At 35.2% G+C, this 14,788-nt stretch overlaps 1 protein-coding gene across 1 annotated transcript in view; it reads left to right on the top strand.

The window, feature by feature from the left end:
* Positions 1–14,788, top strand: part of LOC129221503 (cytochrome P450 4V2-like) — a 38,676-nt gene that overhangs the window by 3,829 nt on the left and 20,059 nt on the right. The window contains exons 2-4 of the mRNA XM_054855994.1: positions 6,599–6,711; positions 7,805–7,890; positions 9,920–10,110. Coding sequence (XP_054711969.1) covers positions 6,599–6,711; positions 7,805–7,890; positions 9,920–10,110 — 390 coding nt within the window. The remainder of the gene's footprint in view (positions 1–6,598; positions 6,712–7,804; positions 7,891–9,919; positions 10,111–14,788) is intronic.

Genomic DNA, 14,788 nt, shown 5'->3' with positions numbered 1-14,788 from the left:
TTTCGAGTTTATTCACCGAAAACTAAATACCTAAATTAAAACTTTAGCGTGGAAATAAAAACAAATCGTATCAACAATAATTATTTCACAGTTAAAACCACAGCAGTGGAGTCGGAGTCGGAGTCAATCTCATTTTGGGATAAAAGAGTCGGAGTCGAATATCCAAGAATCGGAGTCAGTCATTTGTCCTCCGTGTATAAATGTTTGCCAAAGCTACGAAGTCAGAGTCGAAGTCGGGGAGTCGGAGTCCGATTAATTGTCGGGAACAGGAGTCAGAGTCGGTGTCAGGTGCCCCTAAATTCTCGGAGTCGGAGTCGGGAGTAGGTCGTCAAGAGGTATTTCCAACAAAGTTTGTTTGAAGTAAATCCGCCTTTAAGTTCGGAATCTATATTGACTTTCAGTTTCCCCTTAGGCGCTAATGTTAAGAGATTTGAACTGTTCGAAATTGAACGAAAACTTGTTCAAATCAAAAAGATATTTTCGATACATGTTTTTTAGCCTACTTTCCCAGTAAAAGTCAGAAAAAGAAGAAAAAAGCATGAAAGAAGGCTAATGCATCTTAAAAATATCGTGAAAAACAAAAAAAAAGTCAAAAATAAATAAAATAATTAAATAAATATTGAAAAATTAAAAATTGGAAAGTAGGGTATTGAGATGGGGAAAAATGTCTGTCGGTCTGTCTGTCGGTTTGTCTGTCTGTCCCCCCCCCCCCTAATAACTTTTGAATGAATAGTCCGATTCGAACAAACTTTTTTTGTTCGAAAGATCTCGGCGAGGACATCTCATTCCCATATTTCACTTTTTGATTTGAACTATTTTTTGTTCAATTTTAAACAGTTCAAAAAAACTTAACATTAGCGCCTACGGGGAAATTCAAAGCAATTCCGAACTGTGAGGCGAATTTGCTTCAAACAAGCTTTGTAGGAAAAAGTTTTTGATGAAAAACTTGTATATAAAATATCTTTTTGATTTGAACAATTTTCCGTTTAATTTTGAACAGTTCAAATCCCTTAACAATAGTGCCTACGGGGAAACTGAAAGTCAATGAAGATTCCGTACGTGAAGGCGGATTTACTTCAAACAAATTTTGTTGGAAATAATTCTTGACGTCAAACTCCAGACTTCGACTCCGAGAATTTACGGGCACTTGACTCCGACTCCGACTCCTGTGCCCGACAATTAATCGGACTCCGACTCCCCGACTTTGACTCTGACTTCGTAGTTTTGGCAAAAATTTATACACGGTGGACAAATGACTGACTGCGATTCTTAAATATTTGACTGGGACGTTTTTTTGAGCTTTGCGTGACTGCTTTTCCCACAAAAAGTAACTAGCGGAATTAAATGAAATTTGGTCCATATGTTGCCCCTAACAGAAAGAGCTGATTCAATTTCTGGTGTCAAGAATTCAAACGAGGGTTGAGCTATGGAACGTTTTTTTGTCGTCAATTGTGACTGCTGTATCTCAAGAAATAATGTACGGAATGAAAGAAAAATTTATCGGCAAGTAGCCCTTAGCGGGTATAAGAGCTGATTTTATTTTGGTGTCCTAACAGCCTAAAAAGGGGATAGCGCAATCGCCTGTTCTTTTTTTCCATTGTGAGTGCCATATCTCAAGAAGTAATGCTACGTTCTGGTTGAAATTTGGAATATATGTGAATTCATACGTAAACAGGCTTTGATTCAATTTTGACTCCAATCGCTCCAAGAGGTGTTGATTTTTTTTTTCTGCGAATAAAAATAGCTTTATTAATGCAACAATAAGAAAGATAAATCGTAATAGATTGTCGTCTGCGCATTTCTCGTGATTTTAATTGTATGTAAATGATCGGAAATATTATCTCAACTAGTGGCACCCGCACGGCTTCGCCCGTAATAGAAAAATTAAAGGTCTTTTGTTTCGCTTGTATATTTACAAATAATGTATGGTGAATTACAGTTCCACGTTATGATAATTTCGTATCTCGCCAATTGGCTTGTGCCCATGTTACGGTTCCACGTTATGATAATTTCGTAATTTATGATAGTTTTTTTCTTAAAATTGGAATAAAAAAAGAACCACATCGAATTTTCGAAAAATCGCTTCGAGGTACACACCCCCATGCTACATACTAACTTTGTCCCAAATTTCATGAAAATCGGCCGAACGGTTTAGGCGCTATGCGCGTCACAGACATCCTACAGACATCCAGACATCCTCCGGACTGAGAGACTTTCAGCTTTATTATTAGTAACTAGTGATACCCGCACGGCTTCGCCCGCAATAGAAAAATCAAAAGGTCTTTTGGTTCGCCTGTATATTTACAAATAATGTATAGTGAATTTTCTCGCCAGTTGGCTTGTACCGACATTACGGTTCCACGTTATGATAATTTCGTATCTCGCCAATTGGCTTGTGCCCATGTTACGGTTCCACGTTACGATAATTTCGTAATTTATGATACTTTTTTCTTAAAATTGGAATAAAAAAAGAACCACATCGAATTTTCGAAAAATCGCTTCGAGGTGCACACCCCCATGCTACATACTAACTTTGTGCCAAATTTCATGAAAATCGGCCGAACGGTTTAAGCGCTATGCGCGTCACAGACATCCTACGGACATCCTACAGACATCCTCCAGACATCCTCCGGACAGAGAGACTTACTGCTTTGTTATTAGTAACTAGTGGCACCCGCACGGCTTCGCCCGTAATAGAAAAATTAAAGGTCTTTTGGTTCGCTTGTATATTTACAAATAATGTATGGTGAATTTTCTCGCCCATTGGCTTGTACCGACGTTACAGTTCCACGTTATGATCATTTCGTATGTCGCCAATTGGCTCGTGCCCATGTTACGGTTCCACGTTATGATAATTTCGTAATTTATGATAGTTTTTTTTTCTTAAAATTGGAATAAAAAAAGAACCACATCGAATTTCCGAAAAATCGCTTCGAGGTGCACACCCCCATGCTACATACTAACTTTGTGCCAAATTTCATGAAAATCGGCCGAACGGTTTAAGCGCTATGCGCGTCACAGACATCCTACGGACATCCTACAGACATCCTCCAGACATCCTCCGGACAGAGAGACTTACTGCTTTATTATTAGTAAAGATAACTAGTGATACCCGCACGGCTTCGCCCGCAAAAGAAAAATCAAAAGATCTTTTGGTTCGCCTGTATATTTACAAATAATGCATAGTGAATTTTCTCGCCAGTTGGCTTGTACCGACATTACGGTTCCACGTTATGATCATTTCGTATCTCGCCAATTGGCTTGTGCCCATGTTACGGTTCCACGTTACGATAATTTCGTAATTTATGATACTTTTTTTCTTAAAATTGGAATAAAAAAAGAACCACATCAAATTTTCGAAAAATCGCTTCGAGGTGCACACCCCCATGCTACATACTAACTTTGTGCCGAATTTCATGAAAATTGGCCGAACGGTTTAAGCGCTATTCGCGTCACAGACATCCTACGGACATCCTACAGACATCCTCCAGACATCCTCCGGACATCCTCCGGACAGAGAGACTTACTGCTTTATTATTAGTAAGGAAAATTGGAATAAAAAAAAGAATCACATCGAATTTTCGAAAAATCGCTTCGAGGTGCACACCCCCATGCTACATACTAACTTTGTGCCGAATTTCATGAAAATCGGCCGAACGGTTTAAGCGCTATGCGCGTCACAGACATCCTACGGACATCCTACAGACATCCTTTAGACATCCTCCGGACATCCTCCGGACAGAGAGACTTACTGCTTTATTATTAGTAAGGATAAGGAAGAAGATAAAGAAGATAAAGATTTAAAATTTTGAACTGTTGCCATCTTATGTTTGTTAACAAATAAAATATGTGTAATTAATTCAAGCAAGGCTTTTAAAATAACTTTCAATTTTCGCTCTTTGCTATGCTTTTGCAATAATTCAGACATTGGGATGCTCGTCAAGTTTTTGCATGTGTAATTACTTTCTTCTATATCTAATATATAGAAGAAAGTATTGGATTCGTGCAAATTTTCGAATTTCGAATTTTGACGGATTCGAACGTTTTGAGGTGTGCTGAGTTCATTTCGACTATTTTTGGAAAATGTCTGTCTGTCTGTGTGTGTGTGTGTGTGTATGTATGTATGTGTGTGTGTATGTATGTATGTGTGTGTGTATGTATGTGTGTCACGTCTGTGTGCGACCAGTTTTTTGTGGCCGCTCTACAGCAAAAACTACCGCATGAAATCGAACGAAATTTGGTACACATATGTGCCCGTATGTGAACTTGTGCCCATTGGTTTTTGGCGCGAATTCCTCCAAGGGGGGTGGAGCAATGGGACGTTTTTTGAGTTACGCGTGCTTGCTATTCCTCAGGAAGTAACTGGCGGAATCAAACAAAATTTGGTCCATATGTTGCCATTAACAGGAACAGGTGCTGATTCAATTTTGGTGTCAATAACTCAAACGGGGGTTGAGCTATAGAACGTTTTTTTTGTCGTCAATTGTGACTGCTGTATCTCAAGAAATAATGAACGGAATGAAAGAAAAATTTATCGGCAAGTAGCCCTTAGTGGGTATAAGAGCTGATTTTATTTTGGTGTCAACTGCTAAAAAGGGGGTAGCGCAATCGCCCGTTCTTTTTTTCCATTGTGAGTGCCCTATCTCAAAAAGTAATGCTGCGTTCTGGTTGAAATTTGGAATATATGTGAATCCATATGTAAACCGGCTTTGGTTCAATTTTGACGCCAATCGCTCCAAGAGGTGTTGATTTTTTTTTTTTTTTTTTTTTGTGAACAAAAATAGCTTTATAATTGCAACAATAAGAAAGATAAATCGTAATTCGGAACTCCAGCGCTCGAATACGCTACCTTGCGGTGATTTATAAAACTGCGTCTGCACCTAAAACATTGCCACGTTGCGCATCACGTGTGTCTGTTGACGTAAACGCGGTCAGTTTGTTCTGAGTAACGCATTCAACATGTCTAAGAACGCCTTCAACAACAGAAATTAATTCGTCCCTTAGTAGTATTCTCGAGCTTCTCAAAATAATTTCGAAAGCTTCTAAGCTTCTCAAAAGTATTAAATGGTGGAAGCGTAAACAAGAAAACTCTGGATTAACAAAATTGGATAACGTTATACCAGGTAAAATTTTTTATTGTTTTGTATGAATTTGTAAGAATATGGGGTTTTTTTTAATCTTAAATTAATTAAACTTACCATATTTTACAGCAGCATTTAGTTGGAATGGACAGTATGCAAAATATTTTCTTGAATATATTATCGTAGAACAAAATGAATAACCGAGAAAGAATTTACTTTATTCCTTTTATTCTCAGCTGAAAGGTTTCGCCAAATTTGTTTAGGGTTATTAATTTTTAGTATTGTGCGAGCAAAGTAGCCTTGGCGAGATTTCGCGTTTTTAGTTAAACCATTTTTAATTTTTATCATGAGTGGAATAAAATGGTAGTAAGATTACAGAATTCGATAAGTGAAAGGAAATAATGGTCAATCAACTGAAAAGAAAACTACCACCATATATCCGTGAGAATTTTGTTGATGATTTGCATAACATGACACAATTAAATCGTAACTCAGAAATTAGAAAAATCGAAACAGAAAATTTTTAAATGAACCGATTCGGGAATTCGAGAGAAATAACTCAACTACAAATGGAAAAAAAAAAATAAGCGCTAGCCAAGCAAGGCAAGAAAGTATCATCTTCTTTCGATAACAATTTGTAATGTCACATTGAATTTTCTAGCATTAATTGTTATTCTTGTCAGGCCACAATTATTATTTAGTTTTATCAAGAATTGATAAATATCGAATTCAACATCGTGGAAATAGCTGCTTAGAACTACGAACTACGTAGTTTGCATGAATCTTTGACGTTTAGTAATGCTTCTTGAATTCTCATTTCTTTCTACGTGGGCCAGAATATCCACAAGACTTTGAAAATTAATTTTAAAAGAATAAAGCGAAAAAATCATACATAACAACAAAAATCACAACACTTTTAGCATTTTCTTCGTTACCATGTGCGTTTGTTGTAGTTTTCAATTCCGCCATTAGACAGTGACTTCAGTGCCCCCTATAGTTCGTTGGAGTTGCGAATAGACTGTCGTCTGCGTATTTCTCGTGATTTTAATTGTATGGAAATGATCGGAAAAATTATCTCAATGATTTAAAATTTTTAATTGTTGCCATCCTGTGTTTGTTAACAAATAAATGTTTGTAATTAATTCAAGAAAGGCTTTTAAAATAACTTTCAATTTTCGCTCTTTGCTTTGCTTTTGCAATAATTCAGACATTGTTCAAGTTTTTGCATGTGTAATTTTGTTTTTATTGGGAATGCTTCCTCATCAAGCATTGGGAGGGATTAGAAAAAAAAAAGAAAAATATAGAAGAAAGTTTCGTGATGGCCACAACATACTAGTTTTGTTTTTGTAGGGAATATTGCTTTCTCGTCAAGCATGGGGAGGGATCAGAAAAAGGAAAAATATAGAAGAAAGTTTCGTGATGGCCACAACATACTAGTTGATTTTATCTTTGACTGATATTTATTTCGATTTGAAATATGAGTGCATTAACAATTTCTAGTATTTCTTTACCTTTAGATCTTCTACAGTTTATGTGTGGTTATTGCAAGTTATTCGACCGGGAAAGAATCGCTATGCTATGGCTTTCATTCAGACCGATTGTCTTTTTCTACAAACCGGAGAAAGTTGAGGTAAAAACAAGTTTGTAGTGCTTTTTTTCGTCCAAAAAATATCCACATAAACATGAACCATTACGAGTTTAACTAATCTTTTGTGTAAATAAAAGCTCTATAGAAGATTTTTCACGTTTAAAAACCAAAACGACGAAAATAAGTTTTCAATTTGACTGTACAAAAACAGAAAAATCATTCTATATCATAAAATTCTAATGATGGTGTCGCAGCATCCAATGAAATTGTAGACATGTTATGATGTAGATATTCAGACTGAATTTCATAAACAGCGATTAAAATTTCAAGCAAAGGCTGAAATAAACAACAATCTGTAGTTTGCGATACATTAAAAAAAGGACTGGGGGGGGGGGATAGTATTGACTGCTTTGTCTAGCGGTTAGAGAAGTCTGACTGGTGATGTGGAGATTCTGGGTTCGAATCCCGGCACTGGCATAGGAGTAATTTTTCTGTCTTATCCTTGTCCTTTCTTTGTGTGAATACGCTGTTAATGACTGCCTACCCTGTAAATGGGTTCTCATGGTATGTGTGTACTGTGGAAGTAGGACTTTACACCAAATTATGGTGTATTTTGTAAATTACCGCCCTAAGCTAGGGCTAAGGCAGAAATACTTAAAATACACCACCAGCTCAGTTATTCCATCCGAGGACTGCAGTTTCGTGCTTTTTTAGCACTCCTCAGCCCGGAATAGGAATCACATGAGCTGGAGGCGAAAAATCTCTTAAGGGAGCCAAGAGAATCAAACAAACTGGTAGCTAATGTAGAATTAGCACACCAGATGAGTGACCGCATAACTTACTACAAAATACCATACTTTGCCATCAATCTTTGAGTTGAAACCGCACCATTGCTGCGGTCCCCGACTGATGAGTTCCTATAAGAACGAAACTGCTGTCTCTGGATGAGATGACTGGGCTAGCTGGTAGTTTAGAATAGTTCGGAAACAGTTCATTAGTTCAGGAAATAGTTTCATAAGTTCGGAAAATATTTCAGAATATAATTTCACAACCATAGCAATCATTGCAAAAGATGACTATTTTAATTGCTATTTCCATTTTGTTTGTTACCTTTTAAAAATTTGATGCTTTGCAGATTCTCTTGAACAACTCCAATACAATTGATAAATCAAATGAATATGGCTTTCTGCATCCGTGGCTTGGAACTGGTCTGCTAACAAGGTTTGTTGAAAATTAACTTGAAATTGAAACAAATACATTTCGAATATTGAAAAAAGTCTTCAGGCTACAATGCGAAAGATTTTCAGTTATATCTAACCGCACTATGACGCTGCTTTGGGAAAGAATAGATACAAATTTCCGAGAGTACTCGATCATTTTCGAGCAAGAGGATGCCTCAATGGGGTTGTTTCCAAAATTTTAAAAGTATTTTTTTTTCTGAAAGAGCATGCTTTTAAAACATGGAATCTGACCCTTTTTTAAATAATTTGTTTAAGTTTAATAGTTTTAAAAAATTACTTAAATCGGTGCGCTTTCATTGTTTATGTTTCAGCCCGATGACATCACAAATGATAAAATTCCATTCAGTGTTGCATTCACAGACCAAAATATTTAATTCGCATCTTTACTCAAGTGTATTGACAACGCTATGGTTAGTAGCAAGCGTAGAGCGCAATATTTAAATTCGCTGCTTGACTATCATAACATGGAAAATGCGACAGAAAGATGCCCCAAAATGCATCATTTGTTGACATCATAAAGACCACTCCTTGTTTGAAAAATCGGACATGTTAAAAAATTAATTCGCAACTCCAGCGCTCGGAATACGCTACCTTGCGATGATTTATAAAATTAAAGAAAATGGTAAAACATTGCGTTCCACGTGTGTCCTGTTGGTAAACAGAGGCAGTTTGTTATGCGCATTTATTAAAGCATTCGATGTGTCTTGGATTGCTTTCAGCAACAGAAGTTGTTTCGTCTCTTAATGGTATTCTCGAGCTTCTCAAAATAATGTTAGTTTTCATTATTTCCCTCTAAAAAGTGAATTGATTGTCTTAAATGGCGAAAGTGTAAACATAAGAAAACTCTGGATTAACAAACTTCGCATTTGCATGAAATTATCAACAAATATGCTCGTCTGTTCGATGCATTTTTTTTTTTTTTTTTTGAAAGAGGGATAACGTTATACCAAGGTAATTTTTTTTGTGGTGTAATTTGTAAGAGTATGGATTTTATTTTAAAAATCTTAAGCTCGAAAGAAGGATTTGGTAACATTAGCAGAAGAATTAGGGCTTTCATCTCCGCTTTGTTTAAAAATAATTAATTTAACTAACCTTATTATACTGCAGCATTTAGTTGGAATGGACAGTATGCAAAATATTTTCTTAAATATATTTATCGTAGAACGAAATGAAAAATGTTTAACGCTGAGAATATTCATCGCCAAAATAATGCGATTGTAGTTAAGGGTTATAGTTTTAGTATTGTGTGAGCAAAGAACCCTTGGCGAGATTTCGCATGTCAGTTGTAAACATTTTTATTTTTTAATATGTGCGGATTAAAATGGTAGAAAGATTACAGAATTCGATAAGTTTAAAGAAATAATGGAAGATAAATTAAAAAGAAGACTACCACCATGTACCCGTGAGAATTTTATTAATGATGCATGACAGAATTAAATAATAATTCAGAAATTAGAAACATACGAAACAGAAAAAATTAAAATTAACCGATTCGGCAACTTGAGAAATAACTCAGCTACAAATGTAGAACAATTAGCGCTAGCCAAATAAGACAGAGAAGTATCATCTTCCTCTTTTGAAAACACTGGTAAACAAAGGTTTTGTTACATGAAATATTTATTGTGTTCTTATGGCCACAATGAAAATGTAGTTCCATCAAGAATTGATAAATATCGAATTCAACATCGGGGAAATGGCTGATTACAACTACGAACTACGAAATTTGTCTTTAATTTCTAACATTTAGTGATGCTTCTCGCATTCTCATTTCTTTCTACGTGGACCAGAATATCCACAAGACTTTCAAAATTAATTTAAAAAGAATGAAACAAAAAAGTCATGCATACAAACAAAAATTATTAGGCTTATTAGCATTTTCTAAGCTTCGGCGCGGCGTGCGTTTGTTTTACCTTTTTCATCCGCCATTTGACGGTGGCTGCTATCCCCTATAGTTTGTTGGAATTGTTGCTGACCATATACATAACACTGCTTCCACTCTTTTGCAACAGTACAGGCCAGAGATGGAAAACACACAGAAAACTGCTCACCCCTACATTCCACTTTCGTATTCTGGAAGACTTCGTGTCTGTCTTCAACGAGCAATCTGCAGTATTGGTGAACAAGATGGAAGGTTTCGTCGGGAAGTCGTGGATAGACATCGTTCCTCACATCACAGCGTGCACACTGGATGTTATTTGCGGTAAATACAGACTTTTTTAAAAAAGTTTTATGACATTGGAAGAAAATGCTGTGGGCTATGCAAGACGCTACAGTTTTTAAACCTGAAATGTAATATTAATTTGAAATAGAATTGCACGCCAAATTGTAAAATAGTCGTAAAAAATGAACTTAAAATATCGCCATTTTTTTTTCAAGCTGTTTTTCTTGCGCTGGCACCGGTTAAAAAAAAATTTTTTTTTTGTCATTGTTTTTAAGTCAGATACTATTCGACGATCAACTTTTAAGTTTTTTGTGAAGAAAATATATTTTTTCCGATATTATATTTTGATAACAGTTCTATACAGAAATATATCTTTCAATCAGAAGACATTACTAACCAAGGAACTACACGATTAATGTGATAACGAAAAAAATTTAAACATATAGCGATCGAAAGAGCATCTTGAATAGAGATGAAAACAGTCAAAAAAAACCCCGGAAATTTTCGGAAAGAACGGAACAAAAACCGTTTTTTTTCGAAGGGGGTTTATTTCCACTCCCGAAAAATTTTAAAAATAATTTTTTTCAACTTCTCAGGAAGTTTTAATTGAAGTTTTCAGCAAAAAGTGATAGAAATTTCTCATATACTTAAATTCTGACGCGATTTCCTTCCCCACCCACTCCTTGTATGTTAAAATACTGTCTAACTTTGTTTTGCAAGTTGTTATATGATAATATAATTTGCATATAGATAAAAAAATATTCAATACTTTTTGCAAAAAAAAAAAAAAAAAATTGAACCAATATGCTTCGTGAAGAATGTATTTTCCTTCTTCATAAAACAAACAAGCATAACTTTAATCATCTGCTGACTGCGAACCAAATGTATACAGGGTGCGGTAAAAAAATATCCGGGAAAGCAAGTTTCCATGTAACTTTATTAAAAATAAATAAATTAACAAAATACAAAAAATAATAATATGGGAAGACCTTTGTAACCAATAAATTAATTGGTTTAAAACTGGCCGCTTTTTGAAGTAATACAGAGGTGAAACTGCTCATTGAAATTTTCATTCAAGGGCAGCAAGTCCATTAAGCAATCCTATTCCCTATAAAGCAATTGGTTTATAGTCCAAACTTATGTGTAGTTTAGGGTTGATCTTTGACTCTAGAAAAGGCCATACAGTGTAATAAATGGGATTGATGTCTAGCGAGCAGAGCGTCCACTCTAAAGTTAATATCATGTCAAAAACTGCGCCTTACACCACTCTTGTCTTTTTGCTAGCCGTATGAACTGGTGTGGAGTCAAATTGAAATGTCTTGTCTACATTGCTGTGCTGAAGTGCTCTTAGGTCCACAAAAGTACAACAGCTTCTAAAATGTCCATCTGGTAGACTTTTTGATTCATTTATAACCCTCATCCACAAAAAACCAGAGTTTTGTTTGTTGCTTGTGCTGATTCCATGACAGACAAAGCCTGACTTTGGATTTTGGCGATGTTCAACATTTTCTAATGTGCTTGGAGGGTCTACAAACCAAATCCTATTGTTGTGGGGGTTATGACTACTTTTACTACTATGCTTAGCACGGCCGTATGAACAAACTGGAACTCCAGTGTCCAGTTTAAGTTTTTATTCAGCTTTAGAAACCCTTACGCAGTTTTCGTTTGGGGTTTCTGTTGGAATGAAAAATAAAAACCCATTTAGTTTTTATTTAGACCTGGATTGGAAAAAATCAAAACTTAATAGCTTTCATTTTCAGACAGTAATCATGTTTAAAAGTCAAAAATTACTATTATTGTTTCAAGTTTCAAAGACAATCTAAAATAGTAAATGTAATTGTTATGATTAGATGCACCTTCCCAATATTATTGGTTGAACGACGACTACTTCCTCTTTTTCTGGTGTTTTACCACCAAGAAAGCTCTCAGTTATAAAACAAAAAGTTTTTTTTTTTCTTATTAAACCCTTCTTTATGTGTATTTCTGTAGTAGTCAAGCAGAAAAAGATGTGTGGATTGCATATATTTTTTAATGCTTAATACTTTATAAGTCCTAAAAAACACAGCTATTAAGAAACCCTATTTTTATTCATAAAAAAATCAGTTTTTCCATTCTTTCTCGAAAATAGCCGGTAAAAAAGTTTTTTCCCCCCACCACTTCGGATTTTTTCAAAATTTTCGGAAATTTTACATCCCTAATCTTGAGACACATTTTTGAAGCAAAAATTATTTACTCTCGTTCGCCTGTTATAGATATAAGGTCTTAAAATTTGCCAATTTTTTTTGAAAAGTGCTAAATTTAAAGCTTTGGCGAGAAATCGATCATGCAATTTCACCGACTGTATTCATCTACAAGTCATGTGAAAGATTTCTTCCATTACTCACTGGAACTTAATTTGGCGACTTTTCTTAAAATTTCGTCAGACTTAGAGACCTCCTATTTTGATAATGGGGACACGAGGACAAATAATTTATTCGTTTAGAAACATGTTTTGCAATGCTCTTTCGCTTGCTACTTTTTTTATTTTTTTTCATTAATATATTATCGTGTGGTTTTCTGGTAAGGAGTAATATCGTCTCATATTGTTTATAAAATGAGATAATACAGTACGTAAAGTATATAAGATGTATCGTACCTTTTTCAATTTGACGTTTTAATGATTCAAATATGTAAAGTAGGGCTTGCCAAATTCTCTGAAAATCTATTAGCTGGGGGCAAAAGTTAGATACTAGTTAACTTTTTGTACATGGGTTTGAGAAGATGTTCGAGCCTTCTACCCGACAAGTTTTAAAATTCCAAACTAGAGCAATAAATATATTACAGAAGTGTCTATTTTGGCAATACATATGTTAAATATTCCTTTAAAAAACCCTTGATTTTTCAAGGACAAGATTCAGACATCAAGATTGGAACCTTCTTTTGAGTGTTATAAAATTGATTCATATGTGTGGTGAAAAAGAGTTTATATTAAGTATTGTCTGAACCATCGATTACATGGAAAGGCTAATATCCGGTTTATAGGTGGAAATGGACGCATCTATTAGTTTATAGGGGTGTTAGTTGGTTTGTTACAGATATGCACTTTTGCCTCTCTATTATTTAGTCTTAGTTTTGTAAAAATGAAAATTTGCTCTCAGCAACATTTTTTTAATCTAAAGTATATTCGATTTATATTCTCACGGCAAAAAGTCTTTACTTAGCGGTTTGCCAAATTACATACAATCAGCGGTCAAACAGTAACATGCGAGAACAACAAAATAGGTACTCAGCTTCAATGAGATGACATCTGCCTCCAGCTCGTTTGTTCACTATTCCAGACTAATCAGTCCATAACAAGAACGAAACTGCAGTCTCTGGACGTGATGACTGGGTTGTAGGTATTAGTGATGTGCCGGATTGTTAAAAAAGTAGATCCGCGGATACGGACCCGGATCATTAGTGTCAAGATCCGCGGATACGGATACGGATCTCAAATTTTTTTTTCCCCCAATTCAACTATTCAAGTGTAAAATTTGTTACGGAAGGTATTCCCGTCAGAATAATGGCAGTTTCTTCAAAAAATGTCAACTGCGGCAAAAATATAACTAAGACTATGATTTACTCTTAAAGAAATCTCCGTTAAAATTGAGGGAATGTTGGGAGGAATGGGTCAGGGCTGCATTAATGCTTAGATGGAATGTGAAAAATTATTTCTATCTTACTCGGTAGATGTAGGATACAGGAGCAAGAGTGTAAAGCTGCTACTGGACACGCTAGAAATAGTTTTTCACATTTTATTTCAGCATAAATGCAGCGCTGACCCATTCCACCGAACTTCTCCGACCGACGAAATACAGAGCCGGAAACACTTTTACAAACAGTAAATAGAGAATTTAGTCTCACTTTTTTTTGAAGGATGCCGAGAAAAACAAAAATGAGGAATAACAGAAACCCCAAATCAGTAACAAAAACTAATATTAAATTAAAAAACAAAACAAAACATGTCCCAGAGAGCCGACCTCATATTAAGATGATCTTCGCGGGTCAGAACACACATTTGTTAACAAATATGAACTGAGAGCAGGTAAAAATATTAAATCATTGAGCTTTTTCTCATTATCTTCTGACTATGAAATCGCTACCAATTGCGCGTATAAAGGATAAGAATTGCATTTAAACTTTACTTAACAAGATTATAGCTCCTACTGTATATATGTTAGAAGTTTCAAATAAATATCAAACGCAGAAAACTTCGTTCTTTCAATTAGGGCCAACATTTTTAACGTACGGGTAAATTTTTACTACCATAATTGTGAAAAACGTTAAATCAGTTTTTAATTAATATCTCCGGTAATTAAATTTCTGCAAAAACGAGGCGGCCAAGCTAAGAACACTTTCGATCAAGTCACCTTTTGAACGAAAAATGAACTATCAAAATCGGTTCATCTGTTTGGGAGCTACGATGCCACAAAAAGACACACTGATACACACTTTAAAAACTTATTTCCCTTTCCTTTTTGCAACGGGGGGGGGGGGAATACAAATTGGCTTCTGAAATGCTACCTTATAATTTAAATAGGGAATAAAACCTAATTTAAACGGAATTTACGAGTCTTTTATTCAAATATTTAAAAATTTCTAGGATAGAAATGATCCGTTTAAGATCCGTCAAAAAGTAACGGATACGGATACGGATATCCGGAACATCACTAGTAGGTATATTGCATGTAGCATAATA

Source organism: Uloborus diversus, chromosome 4 (assembly GCF_026930045.1).
Source record: "Uloborus diversus isolate 005 chromosome 4, Udiv.v.3.1, whole genome shotgun sequence".
NCBI classification, from domain to species: Eukaryota; Metazoa; Arthropoda; class Arachnida; order Araneae; family Uloboridae; genus Uloborus; species Uloborus diversus.
The sequence above is the reverse complement of the archived record's forward strand: the minus strand, read 5'-3'. Positions and strand labels throughout refer to the sequence as shown.